Source organism: Lutra lutra, chromosome 1 (assembly GCF_902655055.1).
Source record: "Lutra lutra chromosome 1, mLutLut1.2, whole genome shotgun sequence".
NCBI lineage: Eukaryota > Metazoa > Chordata > Mammalia > Carnivora > Mustelidae > Lutra > Lutra lutra.
Window position 1 is genome coordinate 207,892,980 of NC_062278.1, and position 23,523 is coordinate 207,916,502.

At 44.8% G+C, this 23,523-nt stretch overlaps 1 protein-coding gene across 3 annotated transcripts in view; it reads right to left on the bottom strand.

Moving 5' to 3' along the window:
• LARS2 (leucyl-tRNA synthetase 2, mitochondrial) overlaps window positions 1-23,523 on the bottom strand; it is a 151,527-nt gene that overhangs the window by 90,947 nt on the left and 37,057 nt on the right. For all 3 annotated transcript variants that reach the window (XM_047695976.1, XM_047695984.1, XM_047695991.1), the window contains exon 6: window positions 7,808-7,897. In XM_047695976.1, coding sequence (XP_047551932.1) covers window positions 7,808-7,897 — 90 coding nt within the window. The remainder of the gene's footprint in view (window positions 1-7,807; window positions 7,898-23,523) is intronic.

Genomic DNA, 23,523 nt, shown 5'->3' on the forward strand with positions numbered 1-23,523 from the left:
TCAGGTCTCCATTCTTATGAAAGTCTCTACCATGCAACCTCCCTTGAAACCAGGGTCTTCTCTTATCCGGCGTTCCTGGATTTTTACGTCTTGAACACTGACTTTGACAGACACTCTGACTCCTACTCAAGCACAGTCTTGCTACTTTTAATATCGTTTCTGGACAACGTACTGACTATGGTCACGTCTTTTCGTTTCCTGATTGACCTTTGTTTGCCAACACCTACTAGAGCCACCTCCGTGCTCCCTTACAGTAAACTAGGCTCATTGGTAAAACACAGCCTGTGTTGGTATTTCGAAACCAACCATTAATCACTGATTAAATCGATCCATGAAACCATGAAAACACCTGCAAACACACAGAACTCCATGAGGTACTGCCCACTGCTTCACTCACATAAGTTATCTGGCAACATCACAGAAGGAGCTGTTCCAAATAAGAGAATTTCCCCAGTGGATCAAGGGTTAAATACCAACATCTGTATTTTTTGTTTGTTTTGAGTGATTCGTGGGATGCTTTCAGAAAGCCTTTCAGAAATGCGCCCCGTGACACACTCATAAACCTCAATCAGCCATGGCCACGAGGTGGGTGTCCCATCATTTCTGCCCCCTTCCCGCTTCCCTTCTTGGACTGCAGGTTCTCAGAGGTGTGGGCGACTACGGGCACCACTGGGGATTCTCAGGGTGTTTTCCTCTCGAATTCTCATTTATCAATTCTCTCTGTGACACAGCAGCTGTGTGGCACCGACTGGCCCAGTGAGCCTCCTGTTCCAGACCTCCTGCTTCATCTCAGCCTCCCCTTTCATGTGAGTCTTCCTTCCCCTTCCTTCCCTGGGCCCCATCCTTCATATAGGGCACCGGTCCCTTCTAGATCACACCTTCCATTGCCATGCTCTCGTCTCCTGGCCAACGCCTCCCTCCTCAGGCCTCGGGCTACTCTCCATCGTTTTCCTTGCTGCTATCTCCTCAGGCTCTCCTACAATTTCCTGAGTATTCTGTGAGGCAGCTGCGGGTTCCAGAAGGATGCTTTAGGGTACTGATTTTCTTAAGGTCCACTAGCTATTTTCCCGACACAACCATGCCTCATTAAGGACACCACATAGACCTTATTAAAAAAATCAAACTCTCAAAATCCATCTTGTTCCCTTCCACCCTGGATGGGCTTGAGTTTAGACTTGAGTCCGAAGGGGAGGGTTTCCAAGGCGACCGGTTATTTACTGCTACTGCCTTCCGTCGCCACCAGGGGGAAGAGAGGGAGAGGCTGCGGGTGTGCGCACCCTGTGTGGTCCCTGCCCGCTCCCTGCTCCCGGATGCTGCAAACCTGGCTCACTGGGGTGAGCGCATTAGCTCCGTCCCCAGCTGTCTCTGAAATCCTGCAGGAGCCCAAAGGCAAACTCACAGATTGGGTGGCTTCCACAATTCCCAATGCTCAAGCATAACACGGCACCCTCCCCATGAACTACCTCTCCGTCATTTTGGTTTTTTTTTTAAAACCAGAGTGGTGAAATTAAAGTTCTGCCAAGTGTACGTCTTTATAGCCATAGTTTTGGCTGAAAATATTTTTTGTTTCGTGAGAGCAAGAAGAGATGCCGTTTGCAAAGGAAACGAGCATTTTGATGGACGGCGCTAGTCACGGACAAAAGACTTCCACACTCCAGCTATGTTTGGTAATGCTTTGCTAAAATACTCTCCCCAAATGTAAGTTCATTTAGACAGCTTATGCCAGAACTGAATTTAAGGGTTAAGGCTATCTCCTATTTCAAAAAAAGTTATGACAATGCTGTTAGAGGAAAGGCATTATTAATAGGTGGGTTATTTTTGGCTTAAATTGCTTCGCAGAGAATGTTACCTGCAGTCTTTCTAGAGTCAGTTAACTTCCTGATGTTAATTTCAAAAGTTTGTATTTCGCAATAAACCGTGTGAGCGGAATACCAACTGACTTTGATTCGTTGTATGTTTTAAAGCCAATCTGGAAATAGCTACCCAAAAAAAAGGAGACCTACATGAAATATAATACCTTGCACAGGGCTAACGCAGATCTTCAAACATACCAAGTGTGCACTTCTGCCTTCTATTTGGGATTTCTTTCTTTCTTTCCTTTTTTTTTTTTTTAAGATTTTATTTATTTGACAGATGGAGATCAGAAGTAAGCACAGAAGCAGGCAGAGAGAGAGGAGGAAGCAGGCTCCCTGCTGAGCAGAGACCCCGATGCGGGGCGATACGGGGCTCGATCCCAGGAGCCTGCGACCATGACCTGATCTGAAGGCAGAGGCTTTAACCCACTGAGCCACCCAGGCACCCCTGGGATTTTTTTCTTAAGATCACGGCTGGGCGGACTCCAAAAAAATTAATACACCAAACACCATTCAGGCAACAACTAGCAACAAAACCACTATCTTTCTAAATCAAATCCAGAGAATAAACTACCTTATTCTTCCCTAATACCTGGCTGTGGATGGGGTGCCTTAGAATTAGCCAGGAAGCTTTAGGAGTTTTTTTTCCAATTTCAACGAACCACGCCTCCAGGTAACTCCACGGGCATGCTCAGGCAGGCATTTATTGAGCACCAACTGTGTGCCAGGCACACCAGGTTCTTCAAAAGCACCGATCTGGTTAATCCTCAGGGAATCAGGGAGAAGAGGCTTATGGCAGGCAGAACAATCACACCCCAAAGATGTCCACATCCTGGTCTCTGAAACTGGTGAATATGTTCCCTACATGGCGAAAGGGTCTTGGACGATATGATCAAATGAAGGATTTCCAGATTGGAGAGATCAGCCTGGATTATCCAGGTGGGCCCAAAGTCATGTCAAAGACTCTTCGAAGAGAAAGGGGGAGGCAGGGGAGTCAGAAGGAGGTGGGACGGTGGATGCACAGAGCAGAGAAACTGCAAGATCCTAGGCTCTGGCTTTGAAGATTGAGGGTGGGAGAGGGAAGTGGGGTCAAAAGTCAAGGAAAGCAGGCAGTTTCCAGAAGCTGGAAAAGACAAGCAAACCCATTCTCCTCTAGAGTCTCCAGAAGGAAGGCAGCCCTACTGGCATCTTTTTATCCCAGGGAGACCCATTTCATGGACTTCTGACCTCCGAACTGTAAGATGATCAACTTGTGTTGTTTTTAGAATACCCCGTTGGTGGTCATTTGTTACAGCAGCAACAATAGGAAATGAATACAAGTTGTTTCTAAGAGAGAAGCTGTCAGTGGAGGAAACTGAATTGTGTTCCCCAAGGGGATGCAGTTGGGGGTGGGGTGCGAGGTGAGGAGGAGAGAGACATCTGGAGCCAGCAGGAGGCTGTGTCCATGCCATGAGACCCTCTCCCAGAATCCCTTCTGTCTTTAAAAAAGTTACTTAGCTCCTAAGATGCCGCGTGTGATTGGCTTTGGATCCAACCCAATGGTGACAAGGTTCAGTTTCCTATCTTTGACGTGCTGTGAGAGGTACCGGGAAAAAACCCAAGGGTGGAGACAGAGAAGCAAGTGTCCTATGTATAGGAATACTACCATAAATCTTCAATGTATTCAAAAATTCAATTGAAACAGAAAATAAATAGCTACAAAGAATAAAATCCAGTGAAGGAATATTACACAGCACACGCAAGGGCTCCGTGCCAGAAATGCTTACGCTATTAAGTCAATGTGCCCCATCATTTCAACATCTCATGCATATAAAATTTTAATTTTTTTGAAGATTTTATTGATTTATTTATTTGCCAGAGAGGGGGAGAGAGAGAGAGCAAAGAGCACAAGCAGGGGAGGAGTAGGCAGAGGGAGAGGTAGAAGCATAGAAAATAAACAGTAACCACACCACTGTGGCGAGGGAACGTTGGATAACCCAAGACACCTGCTTACACTGTTCCACCAACCGTTTATCCTTCCCTGCGGTTTACCTGCAGGGCACCCTCCGCTTTCATGTCTCACTTGGATCTGAGGTCATCCTGTCACCTGGGAAACATAACATAGCTCCTGCTATCTCCCTCCCTCTGCCTGGACCCATGGGTGATGCCAGTGTGGAAGCCCCTTCTGGATATAATTACTGGAGCCAGGGCTGCTCTTCTGGAAATGAGCCTGTCGGGCCGCCAGATCAGCGCCAAAATCTGTTGATAATTTTCCACTCATTCCCTTCCTACCCTTTTCCTTCAAACTGCTGAATAATGCTTTTAAGAAAAATTAGTCAGATCTCAGAAATAGACAAAAGGGACCAGGAAGTAGTATCCTTTCCATGTAGGCTGGGGTGGTCTAGCAGGCCCATATCCCCCAGGGATGATCTGATTTTCTAGAGGCTGATACCTTGGTTTGACTTTTTATTTACTATGATTTAAGTTGTTTTACAATCCAGCCCGGGTGCAAGGGGAGAGCTTAACTTAAAGAAAACTCATCCCAGTGCAAATGGTTTCTGTCTGAGAATAATGCCAACAGCTCCCATCCAGTGAAAATGCATGTGATTTATTTCATAGTGAAGGATGCTCCCAAAGTTAGGCTTACTGCCTAGTAGGACATTAGGTGGCTTGGACTCTATTAGCAGGTTCATTTCAGTGTTCCTCTGACTCTATAAATCTCCGTTCTCAAAATCTCAATTTGAACCAGTCTTAACCTATGACTGGTTTCCCCACTAACGATAAGTTGGATAAAACCTCTGATGCATGTTCATTTTGTATCTGGGCGGGAACCAGGTTTGTAACTTTTGGAAACTACACTTTAACAATACAAAAAGGTCTACTACGGGCAGGAACTCGACAGATGTTCTGGTCTCTCACCACTGCCCACCTGAGGGGTCTCTGGGCCCAGGCACGGCTATGGCATTTTAAGAAATTAAACTGACCCAGGGAGGTCTACAGGAGTGGGACATCGGTATGCTCCAGTTCCACAAAATTCTCAATTAATTCACCCCCAAATGCTAATGGGGACTCGGGTCTTCCTCCGAAAAAATAAAATCAACTCAACAGCAATATATTTTAAATAACCCACATATTAATATTCTTAATTTAAAGACGGGGGCAGGGCACAGGGGTAGGTGTTGATTACTTTGTCCAGTGGTTCTCAAAGTGTGACCTCTGGGGTTCCCTGAGGCCCTTTCAAGGGGTCTGCAGGTCAAAACTCTTCATTATAATAATAAGACGTTGTTGGCCTTTTTCCTTGTGTTCACCGAGGGTACAAAAGTGATGGTGGGTGAGACCGTCGTCCCTCAGCATGAAGCAAGGCGGTGGCGCCGGACCCTACAAGGGGGCCACTGGATTCTTGACCACTGTGCACTCCGGGGGAAAGGGGGAAAAAAAGGTCAGCTTCACTGATAATGTGCTTGATGAGGCAATAAGATGTGTTTGTGTGCTTACATCTTAACACTTGAGCACACATCCTCGTCGTATTTTCTGTGATGAAATGGGACGCAGGCCTATGTGTTGCCGTACTGGGACAGTTGTCTCGAGAGAAAGCACAAATGGGACTATCTGAGTGGTGAGTGGATTGGCCAGCTTTTTTTATTTTTAGTTTTTTCATGTAACTATGATTTTATGTGAAAGAATGACTAATGATCGACTACGGTGATTGAGACTCAGGAACGTGGCAAACATGTAAACGATGTGAGTCCTCTGCTCTGAGGGAAACAACTGATGGTTTCTGTTGTTACTGATGAAATTTGAACTTTGAAGTGAAAAAAAAATACCAGAATTTTTAAAAACTTGCATCCGCCCACCATGAACTTCACAGCTTCCCACCACTTAAAAATTCTTCTGATGGTATTCTGAGATGAAATATGGCAACATTTGGAAGATCTGCATAACTCACTAGACGGGGATTTTCCAAGGGACCAATGCACGATGTTACAAGATGAGGCATGGGTAAAAAAAAAAAAAAAAAAAAAATCCATTCAAAGTGTAAGACAGACCAATGCATTTCAATGTAGCAGAGTATGAAAGTTCATTGATGTTTCAGATTTACTACTGCAACTAACTTTGAAAAACCACCACTTGCTGAGTTTTGGTGTAGTATCAAGAAAGAACATGCATAAATAATCTGGAATGGTTATTAAAATATGCCTCCACCTGGAGCAGCTTCTGCCTGTTCTCCTGGTGTTTACCACTGTAACTTTAGTAAATCACACTTTGATTTTGGCATATTACCTTTAGACAGTTTTACCGACCTTCTGCCATGGAACAGGAGATACTCAGCCTGATTATACAGCACTCCTTCCACCCTTGACCCCTCTTCTAGTTTTTGGGGTCTTTCTTACCTTGAGCTTTAATGGCTACCTTTCTAACTATTAAAACAAAACAGACGTACCCCTCTAGTTCTTCATCTCTGCCGCGTCGTTATGAAAGGTAAAGGGATCGCCTCACACTTCTTCTTTTCTTCCCCAATTTCACCCTCTAATTTTGATCAGCCATATGATTTTTGTGTTGTCAAGGTTTTTGGTTTTTGTGAAATTTTGGTTTTATTGTGAAATTCAAATCGAGCCCTCTGCATTTGTCTCCACAGTGATTATAATTTTCTTTTAAAGATATTGTTTATTTATTTGAGAGAAAGAAAGAGAATAAGCAGGGGGGGCGGGGAGGGGTAGAGGGAAAAGCAGACTCCCCGCTGAGCTGGGAGCCTAATGCGAGGCTTGATCCCAGGACCCTGGGATCAACTCAAGGGTCCTGAGCTCAACCGACTGAGGCAATGGACTAAGTCGCCTGGGCGCCCGATTCTAAACATTTTTCAACTTAAAACACAATGACTATGTAAGTCTGTTCATGGCAAGACCAAGCCATGTGATATCACCACAGAAAATCAAATGTAATTCTTTAAATCCCACTGGTCAAAGGAGAATGTCTTCAGCATAAAGGTGCAATGGATTTTCTACTTGTCACTTCTGAATTTTCTAGACCAGTGCTGCTGGCAGGTCACTATTCTGTTATGATGGAAATGTTCCATATCTGCACTGTCCAGTGCTAGCTTACTAGCACATGAACGGGGCTGGTGTAACTGAGGACCAGGGTTATTCATATTACTTCATCTGAATTACTTTAAATTTAAATATCAACAACCACATGCTGCTCGTGGCTATTACACCCGACAGTGCAGACCCTGGCCACACTATGACACTCCTTCCCTCCTCTCTCTCCACCTAAGGCTTATTTACCATTACTGAGCCCTTGCCAAAACAGGCACTTCCCGTTTCTTGGGAGACCACTAGATGTAGGGACTACAATAGCTGTTCTTTCTTTTTTTAAAAGATGTTATTTATTTGAGAGAGAGTGAGAGCAAGAGAGATCACAGTGGCAGAGGGAGAAGGAGACACCCCGCTGAGCAGAGAACCCAATGTGGGGCTCGATCCCAGGACCCTAAGATCATGACCGGAGCGGAAGGCAGATGCCTAACCGACTGAGCCACCCAGGCACCGCTGTGAGAGCTGTTCTTTCAATAGCATCTCAAATCTTCCTCCAGGCCATGCAAGGGAGATGGTACCACCCATTTAGTAGATGAGAAAACACGATTCCTGGAGTAAAGTTACTCAGGCTGCGCACAGCTGACAGAGGTAGCAGACCTGGGCTTAGAGAAACTTCCTCTCTTCCTCTGCTCCCTCCCTGATGTCAGGATGGGCACACTTGGTGGTGGAATTCAAGGGTGACAGAAGCCCTGGGACTGTCCTGGAGGCACCAAACTCAGCCAGGCAGTAGTTACTTTCTGGGTCTGCCATGACTGAATTCATGAACTTGAGGTAGGGTTCATTTCTACTGCTTCTGTGCAGGGTTTGTAGCGTGGTTAACCATGACGTGCTCTAATAAGACTGAGATTTAAAAAATATTGTACAGTGCAGGTAACTTTAACTTACCTCCTTCTGATAGGCCAGCCCAGCTTCATAGAGTTTAATAAAGAGGTACTGAGTCCATTTGTAGTAATCTGGTAAACATGTAGTTATTTCCTGCCAAAGAAGGGGGGAAAAATTACTCATAGGCCACTGTAAATATTCCCCTCCACCTCACCACCAACGTATGCACGGGCCTTGTGATTCAATTTTAAAAAGCAACCACACTGCAAAAATATTTACCAACCTCTATTGGTAATTCATAAAGTGAGGGAAGAAGCAATTCATTCTGGGAAGAAAGCTATTACTGAAATGCCACCCCTACCTTTCCCACGGTCAGTTTAATGATCAGAAACTCACCGTCGTCTGCACACCTCTCCCCGGGGCCATGCAAGTAACAGGTGAATGACACTATATGAAATTGGGCATTATCATTTTTGTCAACATGTATTTTGGGGATCGTGATGTTAATTCACAAATGTAGTTCATTTTGAAAGCAATCACAAAATTCAAGAGGAGTATTTGCCCGTTTCCACAGGACACTCATTTGAAAACAAATCTCGTGTTTCTACATGTCACTGGGCCCTGGAAGCTCTTTTAGACTTATTTATATCCCATTTATTCCATTAGGTGAATCAGGCTATTGCCTGGTTAGGAAGACCCATTAAAATCATTATTAAAATTTAAACTTAGCAGAAAATCACCTGGCTTGCATTTCCAAGCCTAAATCTAAGGTTCCAAAAATACGTTTTCTGTCCTGAAAACACATTTACTATAGAATCTTTAAAAACAAGCTACCGATGAACCAATCTCTAAGTTGATAAAGTCAAGTAAGCATAAAACCTGTACAATGTCACACTCCTCGAGTGGTCCTTAAGTTCAAAAAAACAGCTAACATCGAAATGATCGTAGGGCAGGGACCATTCTATATGGTTCCGTGTGGAAGACTATGGATATAAGGCATACTTCTATCAAAAGTGCAAACAACCCAGTCTTTCTTCAGATGAATGAATGAAGAGACAGAGTTGAAACTCAGGATGGGGGGGCAAGTGGGACAAGAACTGGGCAAGGTGTCAGATAAACTGGGGCCCCCAATGGGCTATTTTTCTAATGTAAGATTCTTGGGTCCTTTTATTTGCTATTTTGTAAAAACAGCAGAGCAAACGCCAAGAAAACAAGGAATTCAACTTTGCTCACTGGCTCCACTCCTCCTTTTGCAAGGCAGGTAGTGAAAAACCAGTCTAACAGCTTGGCTCCCACGGGAGCTGTCCCCCAGCGGGCCGGCCCCACGCAATGCCAGAGCTGAGAGGCCCATGACACAGCTTCCGAGGTCCCAGGATCCCAGGTCTGCAGGGGGGTCATGCACCAACACTTTGCCAACTCAAGAACGGGACCAGCACACAATGGGTGGGTTTTTTTTCCCCAAAACCTCCAAGTTCACCTTTTTTTTTTTTTTTTGAAGATTTTATTTATTTGACACAGAGAGAGAGAGAAAGAGAGAGAGACAGTAAGAGAGGGAACACAAGCAGGGGGAGTGGGAGAGGGAGAAGCAGACACCCCATGGAGCAGGGAGCCTGACGCGGGACAGGATCATGATCTGAGCTGAAGGCAGAAGCTTGACTGAGCCACTGAGGCGTCCCCAAGTTCACCTTCTGAGATGTCCTTATCTCTTCTTTACCAGCTACCTGCCCACCCCCAGCCCTTGCAGGATGCCACAGAACTCATTTTCCTCAGTTTTCCAGGGAGGCCAATTAAGAACTCCTATTTTCTAACAAAACCCAGGGCAGGAGCTATCCTCTGTATGTTTCATTTTGCTCAGGTTGAGAAGCTCCTGAAATCTAAATGGATATAAATATGCTTGCATGTTGTTATATGTTAACTAATTAAATTTTTAAGTAAAAAAAAAAAGAAGAAGAAGAATGCTTGCATGTTGAATCAAATTGGTATCCCTCACATAGGTTTCACAAATTAAATTCAAATAACATCGGTTCACAATATGAAAACGGGGGCAGTGGTGTGTGAGGGGTGGGTAAGGGGAATTGGGTAAAAATATTCCCAGACCTTGTTATTGTGAATGTCGTTTAAAATTCTCATCTGTTATAAGTTTAAGGAAACAAGTGAAGCAAATATGACCAAAATCATGACAACTGTTACATGGAGGGGAGGGGAATTCTGTTCTCTATTTTACTATATATTTAGTTATAATTAATATAATGTATAATATATATATATTTTTAAAGATTTTATTTATTTATTTGACAGACAGAGATCACAAGTAGGCAGAGAGGCAGGCAGAGAGAGAGGAGGAAGCAGGCTCCCTACTGAGCAGAGAGCCCGATGTGGGGCTCGATCCCAGGACCCTGGGATCATGACCTGAGCCGAAGGCAGAGGCCTAACCCACTGAGCCACCCAGGCGCCCCTGTATAATATACTTTATATTATATATTTTATTTATATATCTTATAATAAATATACAAAATATATACTAAATATATAACATTTAATTATATATTTACTTATATAATTATTCTATATTATATATTACTATAATATGTAATGTTATATATACTATGTACATAATATATTAGAATACATATATTCTCTATGTATGTATGTGTATCTGTTCCCAGCCCTTGAATCTGCCTCTCTATTGAAAGAAAAATTAAACCGCAATGGAACAGCATTATTATCTCCATCTTGGTTTATGGTTTTGAAAACCACTTTAACCTAAAATAGGAAAAAAAAAAAAAAAAGATAGATCCAGTCAGGAAAAAAAGAAAAAGGAAAAGATCGTTACCCAACCAAGCATTAGCCTACTTTCAGTCAGACGTATAATGCAAAGTGCCTTCTCCTCGGAAGCCAGGGGAGGTGAGGGGAGGTGAGGGATGGAGGACTGTGGGTCCCCATCTTGCACTCTGGCCTCAAACGTGGCTCTGACCCACTTTATTTACATGCGGTTTCTGCATGAATTGTTTGAAGAAAAAGTAATGTCAGCTGCTAAAAGAGCACAGTTTGAAAACCACTGCCCTGAGCACCATTATCTACTCCTGATGGTTTGATTTCGATGTCTGTTCATTCACCTGCCTGCAGACTGCACTGGCCTGCCCAGAGGAGGGGGGGTGGGAGGTGGAAACCAGGAGGGGGAAGACGGGAGGGGACAGGGGATGAGAGCAAGGGATGCCCTGAGGACAGAACCTGGCCCCCTGCCCATCTCCTCCCATCTGCGGCACACAGGGCCCAGCCAGCACCCTTAGTCCCACCCACTGCACCCATGAAGAGATGCCAGAGCAGACACTCACCAGGCTCCCCAAGGGCCAGTCCCACAAGAACCACAAACGTGGTCCCAGATCGACACTGCTCAGAAATGCATCCCCTGAAAATGTCACAGAACTCTCCTGGAACCTCTCTCGATTTGCTAACTTTGAAAAACTCCCCCCAACCAAAATAGCTATTTCTGGTCTTCTAATGCCTCATCTCAGTACAAACCAGCAAAGATATCTTTCTGGAATTAACCCGCTTAATAGTTGTAACTTTCATCAAGTGACTAGAAATTCTGTGTCTGGGGAACTATTTACTCAAATCCCAGCCCTGCGGACAAAGGTCTTCAGGGGTGGTGGGGGAAGGGGGCTGGCACGCACAAAGATGTTATTGGCCCTTCTTCCCTCCTTTCCCTAAGAAAAGGGTTCTCAACATGCAGAACGTCCTCTCCCCTGGCACATCTGTAATGCCAGGAGACAGCTGTCACTACATAGTGGTGGGGCTACCCCGCAGTGCACAGGACAGCCCCTAGACCAGAAAACTATCTAGCCCCAAACGTCACTAGTGTCAAGGGGAGAAATCCTGCTTGAAGGGTTTTGATTTTTTTAATTTCTTTTTTAAAGGTTCTTATTTATTTGTCAGAGAGAGAGCAGAAGCAGGGGGAACAGCAGAGGGAGAAGGAAAAGCAGGCTCCCCACTGAGCAGGGAGCCCTGATGCGATGCGGGGCTCAGGGTTTCAATAGCATCTGTTGGAATCTGGCCCCCTCCAGGCCCAGCCCTGCCTGTGACCCCACGGTGGAGCCCTGTGTCCGTGGCTCCATTGCCCACAGCTGTCCACAAGCTGTGGGGTAGTGCCAACCTGGTAAGTCCTCTTCAGGAGACCACCAGAGGAATCAAGCCAAGGATGGGTACTGTCTTCCAAATCCCTTTTCAGTCCCCTGCTTTCCAAATAAGCCAACGCCCACATTGCTGTCAGCTTGTTTTTTAAAACAAAACCAAGCAATTCAAAGTTATAGCTCTGAGAGCAACAGCAATTCAGCCGAATGCTACAGAGATCTATGGGAAGGTGTCGGCTTTCATACCCCCCGGAACTCCAGGAAGCACAACCGAGCTGTCAAGAGGCTAAATTTATGAATCTGGGATCTCAACTAGCGCCATCCCTCCACCCTGCAATTCTACATTTTACGATGCCAGGTTTTTCACATTAAAAATATTCTGCACATTCACAGCCAAACATGGAGCCCAACACAGAAGGTGAGCTCCCTCAGAACACAAGTGAGGCTCAACACATCATCCTTTGAGCCCCCATTCAGACCTCACTGACCGCTCAAGTTCATGGCTGAGCCGGCCTTGCCAGGGGTTCCCGCTGCACACCGATTTGGCCATGATGAAGCCTAAGGAGGATGAGCCAACTTTACCATCCCTGAAAGAAACAGCATCTGGGCTGTGAAGGAAGAAATCGGGGCAGTCGGTCCCCTTCTGGGTACCTCATCAGGTTCACGCTCCTCAGTCCACGAAAACTCTGGGGAGAGCATGAGTGATGAGTGAGCAAGTGATATTCCACTTTGGGGCCAACTGACTCAAGTTCAAGTCCTCACATCAGTCAGCTTTGTGGCCCTAGCCAAGTGTCCCCATCTAGAAAACTGGGGTAATGAAGCCCATCTGGGCGGGTGTTGTAAGGACAAAATAATGTATAGAGAGCACACACTGGCCCCATAGGAGGGGTCACTGGGCGACTTCCCTTGGCTGGGCCCACAGTATGCCACGGAGCAGGGAGGCCGGGTTCCTTGTCACACACTCAGAGGCGGGCCACTGGGACAAGGTGAAAGGGAGACCAAGGACCTAACTCATGGTTACTTAGGATCACTATCCCTTCCCAAATACTGGCCTCACTACCAAGAGATGGTGTTTATGAGGCAAAGACCAAACACATGTTCCAGATGGAGACCTCCACACAAGGCTGTTCCGTCTGTCCCCTCTGGTGTACCCTCCCCCGCTGACATGCACACACCCAGGCAGGGAGAGCCAGGTCAGTCACCTCCCCAATGCCTCTCTGCTCTGGCAGGATTTAGCGGGGTCTTTTTTGTTCCTTGGTTCCCTGGCATCTCTGACAGAGACTGGTCCCAGATCACAGAGCAGCTAACATCACTTGAAGCCACCATGTGTTTAATTTGCCTTACAACCTCGCCATATTCAAGTTCGTTAACAGGATTAAACACAAAAAAACAACAACCCGAGACCACATGTTTAGTAAGTCAGCCATTGGGTAGCCCTGCACACTGGGAGATAAACACAGTCAGAAAGGTGAGCAATCACCAAGCATCCGTTTCCAGCGGCAAGACATCCACCATCTCTCCCGGGTCTCGCCGTGAGCCTCCTGTCTTCAAAACAATGAAGACTAGACACAGAGGAGAGAGGAGCTTGGTCTCTTTTTTAAAAACTGATCTTCTGTACCGTGCATTTTTGTCATTTGTTCCTTAGAGCATCAGATCCAAAGGAAACGTAAGGTAATGACCTTGTCTTTTATTCCATCTCAGGTTCTCCAATCCTAGAGGGAAGGGGCTCTGAAAACATAACATAGCTCAAAGGACAGAGAAGCCCAACCTCAAGATTCAAGTTGTGCAGCTGGAGACAGAAAAAAAAAAAAAAACAAAATCCAGGCTGCGTCAGATGTTCCTCACTAGGGCTGGTTCAAGGTTCCAGTCCACAGCTCCGTGCACCTGCTGTGTTGGAAGAAAGAAGAGGGAGAAAATCTGCCGGAATGGGACATTAACGGCCACCCCCATGCTAAGTCCTCTAAACTTAGCACTGGCTCTCAAACTTGGTGGCACCTTGGAGCCGAGCTGTAGAAGTTCCTGGTGCCTGGGTCTCACCCCACCCCCAGAAATGTCACCAGCAAACGGGGTTGAGAACCACTGCAAAGAGTTTCCTCCCCAATACATCTCCCTACCAGATCCTGCATCAGTGGCAGCATCCGGTCCTGCTTGTGTCTTCACAGAACTCAGCGGGCTTCGGCTTCGACAGAAGCCAAGAGCACAACTGAGTCAATATGCCATTTCTAACAGGGGCCCGGCGCCCCTGGCTGAGAGGGCTCTCTCCACCAGGCCGCCCGACTGCCCATCCCACCCAGCACCGACTCACTCCCTTCTCACACGGAGTCCTCGCCCTTGCGGTCTGTCTTGCCACAAACAGAGTCAGGACACAGTAAGAAATAAACCCTTGAAACCCACCTAAGAACACACACAGCAACCTGACTGGGTAACTACCTACGCTCTGTGGTCAGTTGCTTAAAAAACACCAGATTTTCTGACAGCTCCTTTCTCTGCCCAGAAGAGGAATGCTTCCTGGAGGGGAGGCTGTAGAAAACTGCGGAGGGTGGGCTGGCCCTCCCGAGGCTGCAGGGGAAGAGAGTGAGGATGAAGATGTCTAAATTTTTAGCTAGATGCCCCTAAAGGGGACTTCAGGCGGGGGCCAGAGGGCAGAGAAAGTGGAAGCAGATGGTGTAGCACCACCCTGGCCGGGAGTCTTCCTTAGCAGGTGACGGGACACGTCTGTACCCGCTCTGTGCTCCCACACTCCTCCTCCCTCCCCCTCATCTCACTCCCCACAGCAGCTCTGTGGAGGCAGGTACTGTGCACAATGCTTTACACACAAGGAACCTGCATTTGGCCCTGGCAGGGCGGGCGGGGGAGTGTGGGGGGCAGTGCCCAAGGCTGCCCAGCTCCGGCAGGGGGCAGGGTTAAGAAGGGACCCTGGAACCCAGGTCCCAGGGAATGAAACGGCACCTTGAGAAGTATGCTGTGGCTTGTCTGGCTGAGCCTGGACTGATTCAAGCACGAGCTCCCAGGAGGTCTGGGTAAATCAAGCAGAAGGAAGGAGCTGGAGCCCGGCTCCAGAAAGGAATGCCAGCCGGGTGAATATGCTTTTAGCAAAAACAACAGCAGTAGACATAATGATGATGAGCATTTCCCAGACACTTGACCAAGGGCTGGACTCGGTTTTGGCCCTTCAGAATCATCTCACTTAGTCCTTATTATGATCCCGGGAAGTCAGTTACTCTGGTTATCAAATGTGAGCTTGAGCTTCCTGTCTGAAACTGCAATTTACACCACCTCCCCTCACCATCCTCCTGTCTGCCCTTACCCTGTTCAACCTTCTTTCCTTTCCAAAGCACTCACGACTTTCTAACGTACTTTTTCATTTACTTATTTATTATGGTTTTGCCTATCTCTATCTCCCCCCACCTCTCCACTCCTAGTGTATTGGTTTCAAGGTTCCTCCATGAAAGAAAGGGTTCTGTCTTTCTTCCTCCTGCTGATATATTCCGAGTGCTTAGAACACTACCTGGTACAATGGATGTTTAGTAAGTGGCTGAGAATGAATACATCATCATCTTACGACCAGAGACTTGAGCCTCGGGGTAACTTGTTTAAGGTCGCCTGGCCAGGCTGAGGCACAATTAGGATCCAAACGTGGGTCTGAGTGATTTGGGATCTGCACCTCTGTAAGTGATTTCCTCCTCTCAAAGTCACCTGGACTTGTTTTTTTAAAGACGTGAATGCCGGGTGTTTTCAAAGCGGGGAGAGCTGCGTGTACCAAACACACACCACATATACGTAAACTGGTGTGACAAAGGTTTACACAATTGTCTTTTCCATGTGAGTATGTGTACAATGTGCACTAAAGTGAGAATGAATGAAATGGCTTAAACACTATACCCTTTACTTATGTAAACACTGTATAAGGTTTAACGGCATATTTCATACAAAATTGACTATTTTATGGTTTCAGTTATATAACAAAAAAATAAAGAGTATCAGGGGAAAAAAAGGCAAAATATAAAGACACGCTGGGTTGCCTCAGGATAGCGCTGAGCATGGATGATGTTCTTAACATCATCAACAGTTCTCGTAACTTCCCTGATTTCATAGTGACCACATTATTACTTGGAATCTGCCTACGGTTCGACAATGCTTGACGAGACGTCTGCCTTGGTGACAGCCTTACGAGGGACCCTGTGATGGGGGCACCCCGATGAGCCAGGCCTGGATTCCTATTCCACAGAAACTGTTGAGTGACAAATGCTGACTCTGTGGTCTGGTCACTAATTGGGCCAAATCCTGGGATGGACGTAAAGACTAAATTTGAAAAATGCAGGTAACAAACTTGGCAAATGTTCAGCATGAAGATGAGAAGGTGGAGCCCTGAGGGTATCCCCGAATCACCCAGAATCTCTCCTCCCCACAAGCTCCCCTCCCCTGGTCTGCTCCCCAGGCCACGGGGGAATGACAGGGAGCCCCAGTGCTCCAGGCTCCCGCCTGACTCAGCCCGGAATGCTGAGTACGTGTCCCTCTTTTAGGACCTAACACAGACTTTTTGCTCCTGTGATTTAAGTCCCCATGTTTTGTTCACCTTCCCAGACAGGCTGACAGCTCCTGAGGGCAGGCAGAGGGCAACGGATGGCAGGCCAAAGATAGGGGTCTGAGCACTGGACTCTGCCCATGGTCCTGCTCTGGACTCAACAGGGGAACCTGGACAAATGGCTCACCTCCGTGGACCTCACTTTCCTCATCTGGAAACTGTTGTGAGGATCAAGGTTATCTGAAGAGGGTCAGCTTGTCTTTCCAACACTGTCTGGCTCAGGACTGGTACACAGCAGGTACTCAATAAATCTTCATTAAAGCAACAAATATACCAAAATTCAGGCAGTCAAGTGTCACTATATATATTTTTTTAAAGAAAGCCCGGAGACAGAGCCTTTACTAATTTTGTAAACATAACAGGCTTCCAGGGCGCCTGGGTGGCTCAGCCAGTCGGGCGTCTGCCTTTGGCTCAGGTCATGATCCCAGGGTCCTGGGATCAAGCCCCACATCCATCTCCTTGCTCAGAAGGGAGTCTGCTTCTCCCTCTCCCTCTTCCCCTGTTCATGCTCTTGCATTCTCTCACTCTGTCTCAAATAAATAAATAAATAAATAAAATCTTACTTAAAAAAATAATAACAGGCTTTCTTTAAAAGTGTTATGTTTAGGGGCGCCTGGGTGGCTCAGTGGGTTAAAGCCTCTGCTTTCAGCTCAGGTCATGATCCCAGGGTCCTGGGATCGAGCCCTGCATCAGGTTCTCTGCTCAGCAGGGAGCCTGCTTCTCCACTCTCTCTGCCTGCCTCTCTGCCTACTTGTGATCTGTCTGTCAAATAAATGAATAAAATCTTTAAAAAAAAAAAAGTGTTATGTTTCTTCTTAGAACCATAATCCAGTTTATTGGTACTAAATTTTGCCAAATATGGATTCATATGAGAATTACTGCCCCAATTCATACCATACTAAGAGCTCTAAGACATTTATATGCAGAACCTCCAAACTTCCAAAGGCAAAAAAAAAAAAGAACCACATTTACCTCCATTAGCAACTTCTACAACTAAACAAATGATCATTCTTTTGATCAATGTTTTGATTATCAAAAACAAATGATAACCCCATTCCCCCAAATCCACTGAGATCAGTTTCTCAGCTCCCTGGTATAAGGTTGGTTCTGAATTCTATGCTTTTCCCCCCATTTGATCCACCAATGAAAAAACATTCAGTGGGGCACTTGGGTGGCTCAGTTGGTTAAAGCCTCTGCCTTCGGCTCAGGTCATGATCTCAGGGTCCTGGGATCCAGCCCCTCATCGGGCTCTCTGCTCAGTGGGGAGCCTGCTTCCCCCTCTTTCTCTGCCTGCCTCTCTGCCTACTTGTGATCTCTCTCTATCAAATAAATAAATAAAATCTTTAAAAAAAAAACATTCACTGAGGGTCTACTATGCAGTCCTTATTCTAAGGGACTCACTAACTGGCTAGAGCGATAGAAAATGGTGGTATAAGGGAGCAGAAAGGATGGATTTTCTACCCAAGTCAAGGTTCTATTTGTTCGTTTCCTCACTAAATCATTCCACAGACATTGTCTGGGTACCAGCTATGTATTAGCACTGGGTTGGTGGCACAGAGAGGACCTCTCCTCCATCATTAAGAAGATTAAGGCCACCTACAGTGGGCCATCTCATGTTCTGTCCTCCTTTCTCTGAAGTTTCCCCAAATTGTCAACCCCACCACTGCCCCACTTATTTCCATCTGACTGAGGAGGAAAGAGCGGTAATCCACCATCCACCCTAACTCCCGGGGCAGTCTGGGCCCCAAACCTGTCCCTGCCACTAGGTTCTGCTTCATTTCACCTCATGTGCACCTTTCCATCAACGGGGAAAGGCCAGGGGTCATGTATAGGCCTGGCTAGGGGTCCCCTCCTCTTTCCCAGGCTACTATTCCCTGAGACTCCCACTACCCAGGCTTCTCAGCCTCCCTGGCCACTTCCTTGCATCCCTCTCCCTTCAACCACCTATTAAATTCTGCCTTTGCCAAGTTTCTGCCTCTGGCCTGCTTTACCTTCCCTGTTCTCCCTCTCTGTGCAGAGTCGAGGGAACGGGTGTTAATATCAGGGTAATTAATTAATCATGAACCTAACATTTGTCTAAGAGCTCATTTTTATGTAATTATGTTCCTTCATCTTGTGTCTAACTTTAGACTGAAAATGAGCATTTCATGAACACTGAAAATGACAAACGTTAGGCACTGTTCTTTTATATAGCACGCGTTTTATTCTTGAAAGTCTGGTTTTTCAAATCTAGGGCTACAGCTAAATTCTCACCTAATTTGAAAGGCTCGTGTTTGACGTGCTCTTGAGGCCAATTTAGAGAATGAGTATTAATGGAAGGGAAATTGTGGTCTTTGCAGTTTTCAAGACAGCTCATGTTGTCTTTCTGAACTGAAATCAGCTTGATCAGTGAGCTCCTCTTCTTGCGATTTTCTTGACCATTCTTCTCCGAGCACCCTCATTTTTATGGGAACGTGAAAGCTGTCTCCCGCTACAAACTACACAAGACTCTGACAACCATCCATAATCGGACGAGAGGCAGCAATTTGCTTAATTTCTTGGTAATTGTTCTTTGCCAGCTGACAAGGGTTTCATCACGGCCGTCTAACAATACAGACAGCTTTTCTAACTAGACAGTTGGGAACAGAAAACCCTCCATTAAACGACAGATGAGACTAATGGGTCTGAATCGCAATTTGTATCAGTCTACTTGGGCAGATGCCAGGATTTCAACTCTCCGAGCCACACCAGCTCTCCTACAATTTTCCCATTTTCTGGAACAAAAGAACATTAATTTTATCTGCAACATTTTTTAAAATTTCAGGATTCACAGGACAGAGTCGTCCGAAAGGTATTCTGAGACACGAGTTCTCCAGGCCTCCTAAATAATGTGAGGGCTATTTGTTAGACGTAGGCATGGATCCAGAGAAAGAGGAAATAGCAATTCATCAATTCCACGGATGCAAAACAGTGACAGCAGTGCACAAAATGAGCTGTTCTGCTGCCTGCAAGCTCCATAAGGAATGAGTAGTGGAAACCTGCTGCGGCTCCAAGCCTGTCACATATGACACAGACTGAGAAATAAAACTCTAAACTTAGAAAAAAGTATAGAAAATTATTTTGAGTGTCTTTTAACCCAGTGATTCTTAAGGGAAGGGCAAGGAGCAAGGAAGCACAGATCGGAATCTCACGGGAGGTGGGGGGATTTTAAAATATGCATTCTGTCTTCTTCTGGGACGATGGCATAGATATACTATTCCCTATTCTTTTCAGTAGGTACAACTAAAAACCCCGGTCATTCTATATATAAAACCAATGTAAGAGTCTGAAAAATGAAAAAAGAGAAGGCAGAGTGGTTAAAGACCTTAGCACCTGAGGAATGAAACAGTGGTGAGTCCCATGGATTTTCTTGATGACCCGTAGGTCCTGGAATTGGCAGCTAATTAAGCCAGTAACCCAGAAATGTCAAGGTGTACAGACCAAAATTTTTTAAAAATTAAAAATTAAAAAAAAAAGAAAGAAAGAAAAAAGAAAAGCCTGCTTTCTCTAGCCAGAATTCCAGGGAAGGGACAGCCTAGCAAGAAAGAAAATCTAGACAACTGTTCTACTCTGGCCAGCATCACAGAAAAAAATGGCAGCCCACCCCAACCAGCAAAGACTTAGTGGAAAGCCTAGACTTATAACCTTGGGAGGCCATAGCAAGGCAACTCAAACTCTGCACCAGGGTGGTGTCAGAGGAAGTCAATGGAGAGCTAGATCTGCTACCCTTATGGGCATTAACAAGCACTCCTCCTTGGTGGTGACAGTAGAGACCACAGGGGGTATCTGGACTTCTACCCCAACCAGCAGTAAGGAAGTGCCCCTCCCTCTCCCTGATAGGATAGTGTCAGAGGAGTCACGAAGTCTGTCCCTGCTCTGTGGTAACAGGGCCACCATTCCATGGTGCTGGTGGCATCCACATGGGGGCAGTAACAATGTCCCTTTTCTCAATCAGGGCAATATCAACAGGGGCCTAGTGGGGAGCTTCTGCTCCTACCCCTGCCCAGCTGTAACAAGGAGGTCCTCCATTCCCCCGGTGTTGATTATGGCCACCTGGAGATCCTACATCTACATATAAGTACAGAGGCAGTGCCCTCTTTTACTCACTGGAGCAGTACCAGGGAATCCCTGCTAATATGTAAGGTTTAAATAAAATCCAAAGTCTTAAAAGAATTCTCCAAATGTCCATACTTCAATAAAAAATCATTAGCCACACCAACAATCAGGAAGATCTCAAACTGAGTGAGAAAAGACAATTGACATATGGCAATACCATAATGATCAGACTGTCAAAATTATCTTACAAGGATTTAAAGCAGCCATTATAAGAAATCTTCAGTGGGAAATTATAAACATATTTGAAACAAATGAAAAAACAGAAAGTCTCTACAAAGAAAGAGAAGTTATAAGAAGAACCAAATATAAATTTTAGAACTAGAAAACAAAATGACTGAAATAAAAAGCTTAAAGGATAGGCTCCCAGCAGAATGGAGGGAGAGAGAGGAAAGAATCAGTGAACTTGAAGACAGTACAATAGAATTTTTCTAATCTGAACAAAAGAGAGAAAACAGACTGAGACAAATGAACAGAGCCTCAAAAAGAAAAAGGGTCTCAGGGACATAAGAGATGATAACAAAAGATATAACACTGAAGTCATTATTAGAGTTTCATAAATAGAGAAGAAAGAGAATGGAACTGAAAAAGTATTTTAGGAAATATTGGTCAAAATTTTCTCAAATTTGGGAAAACATAAACCTCTGTATTCAAGAAACTTAAACTCCAAACAAGATAAATCCAAGGGAATCCACTCCAAAACAAATCATAATCAAACGTCTAAGAACTAAAGATGAAGAGGAAAACCTTGAAAACAGCCTGACAGAAACAATGTATTAGCTACAGGGAGAAAATGCAAAAGACATCAGATTTCTCATCTGAAACCCTAGAGGCCAAAAAGAAGTGTCACATTTTTCAAGTACTTAAAGAAAATAACCATCAACCCAAAACTGGATATCCAGTGGAATTATCCTTCAAGAATGAAGTGGAAATCAAGATATTCCCAGATTAAGAAAAATCAAGAGAATTTGTCATGAACAAAACTATCCTTAAGGAATAGCTAAAGGAAGTTCTCTAAATAGAAAGAAAATAATAAGAAAAGGATGATTTTTTTTTTTTTAAAGTAGGCTTCATGCCCACCATGGAGCCCAGTGTGGGGCTTGAACATATGTCCCTGACCTGGAGTCAAGAGTCAGATGCCCATGGACTGAGCCACCCAGATGCCCCAAAAAGGGGAATCTTAAAGCATCGGGAATGAAGAAAAAACAAAGAAGCAAAAATACGGGTTTATAAAGCAGACTTTCTTTCTCTTGAGTTTTCTGAATATATTATAAATGGAGAAGAGTACAGGAATGTAAAGTAAGGTTTCTACATTTCAAACTGGTAAAATGACCATACCAATGGGCTATGATACATTATATATGTCATGTTATACCTAAAGCAACAACAAAAGAAGCTATACAACATAGAAGCAAACAAAGAAGTATAGACAAATCTAAACGGAACTCTAAAAAACACTCAGGTAATTCAAGAGAGGCAGAAAAGGAAAGCAGAGAAGCAAAAAATACAAGAAACCAAAAAATAAATTAAAACGTCAGATTTTAGCCACAACCGACCAATAATTACATTAAATATAAATGGTGTAAATATACCAATTAAAAGACAGAGTTTGGCAGAACTGATCTTAAAAAACGAACCGGGGGCACCTGGGTGGCTCAGTTCATGATCCCAGGGTCCTGGGATGGAACCCTGTATCGGCCTCCCTGCTCTGCAAGAAGCCCGCTTCACTCTCTCCTGCTGCCCCTGGTTCTGTTCCTGCTCTCACTGTGTTTCTCTCTGTTAAATAAATAAAATCTTTAAAAAAATAAAAAAAATTAAAAATGAGCCAACTGTATTCTGTTTAAGAAAAACTCCCTTCAAATATAATGATATAAGTAGGTTGAAAGTAAAAGGATTAAAAAAGATATACCATGTAAAAATTAATTAAAAGAAAGGGGAAAAGGCTTTATTAATGTAATGTAAGACAAAGCAGACTAATAAAAGTGGCTATATTATTAGTATATTTCATGTACTTGAAAGTAGAATTTCATAAAGTAGAATTCAAAGCAAATAAAATTATCAGTGACAGACAAGGACCTCACATAATGATAGGTAAATCACCAAGATGACACTGCAATCCTAAATGTATACACAAAACAGCAGAACTGTAAAATATGTGAAGCAAGTAAGAGGAGAATGGAAAAATCCAAAGTTATAGCTGAAGACTTCAATACCTCCCTCAGAATGAATGACAGAACTAGACAGGAGTTAGAATTCAACATCACCCAACAGAACCTAATTGACATTTACAGAACACTCTACCCCCCAACAGCCAAATCCACAATATTCTCAAAACAGATGCCAAGACAGATCTTATTCTGGGCTGTAAAACAAATCTCAAGAATTGAAATCTGTGATGTAATAAGAAATAAATTTGTATAACATTTCTGTCCCCGTTCTTGGCACAAGGCTCCAAAAATCCTTAGAATTTCCTGACAGGAGGGTTTGTTTGTTTTTTCCATTCAAAAGGACCTCTTTTCTGAGCATACCTCAGGTGACTTAGGGTAGGGCCCCTAGACTGGCTCAGGATAGGGATGGTCACCAGAAAGACAAATACAAGACGAAGACTTTCAGCCACACCTGCCAACTTCTGGGAAGGAAGAGAAGGGGTAGGGGGAGATGGGGATTAAGCTCCATAAAAACTCTTGAACATCAGGATTTGATGAGCTTCTGGGATGATAAGTCAGCCAGAAGAGTGGCCCATTCCAGTTCCACCAAGACAGGAGCTCCTACGGTTGGGCTCCTTCTGCACCTCACACTGGCAGAATTCAGCAGTGAAGCCATCCAGTCCAGGGCTTTCTCTGTTTGAAGATTTCTGATAACTGATTCAATCTCCTTCAGAGTCATAGGTCTATTCAGATCTCCCATCTCTTTGCGATTCAGTTTTGGCAGGT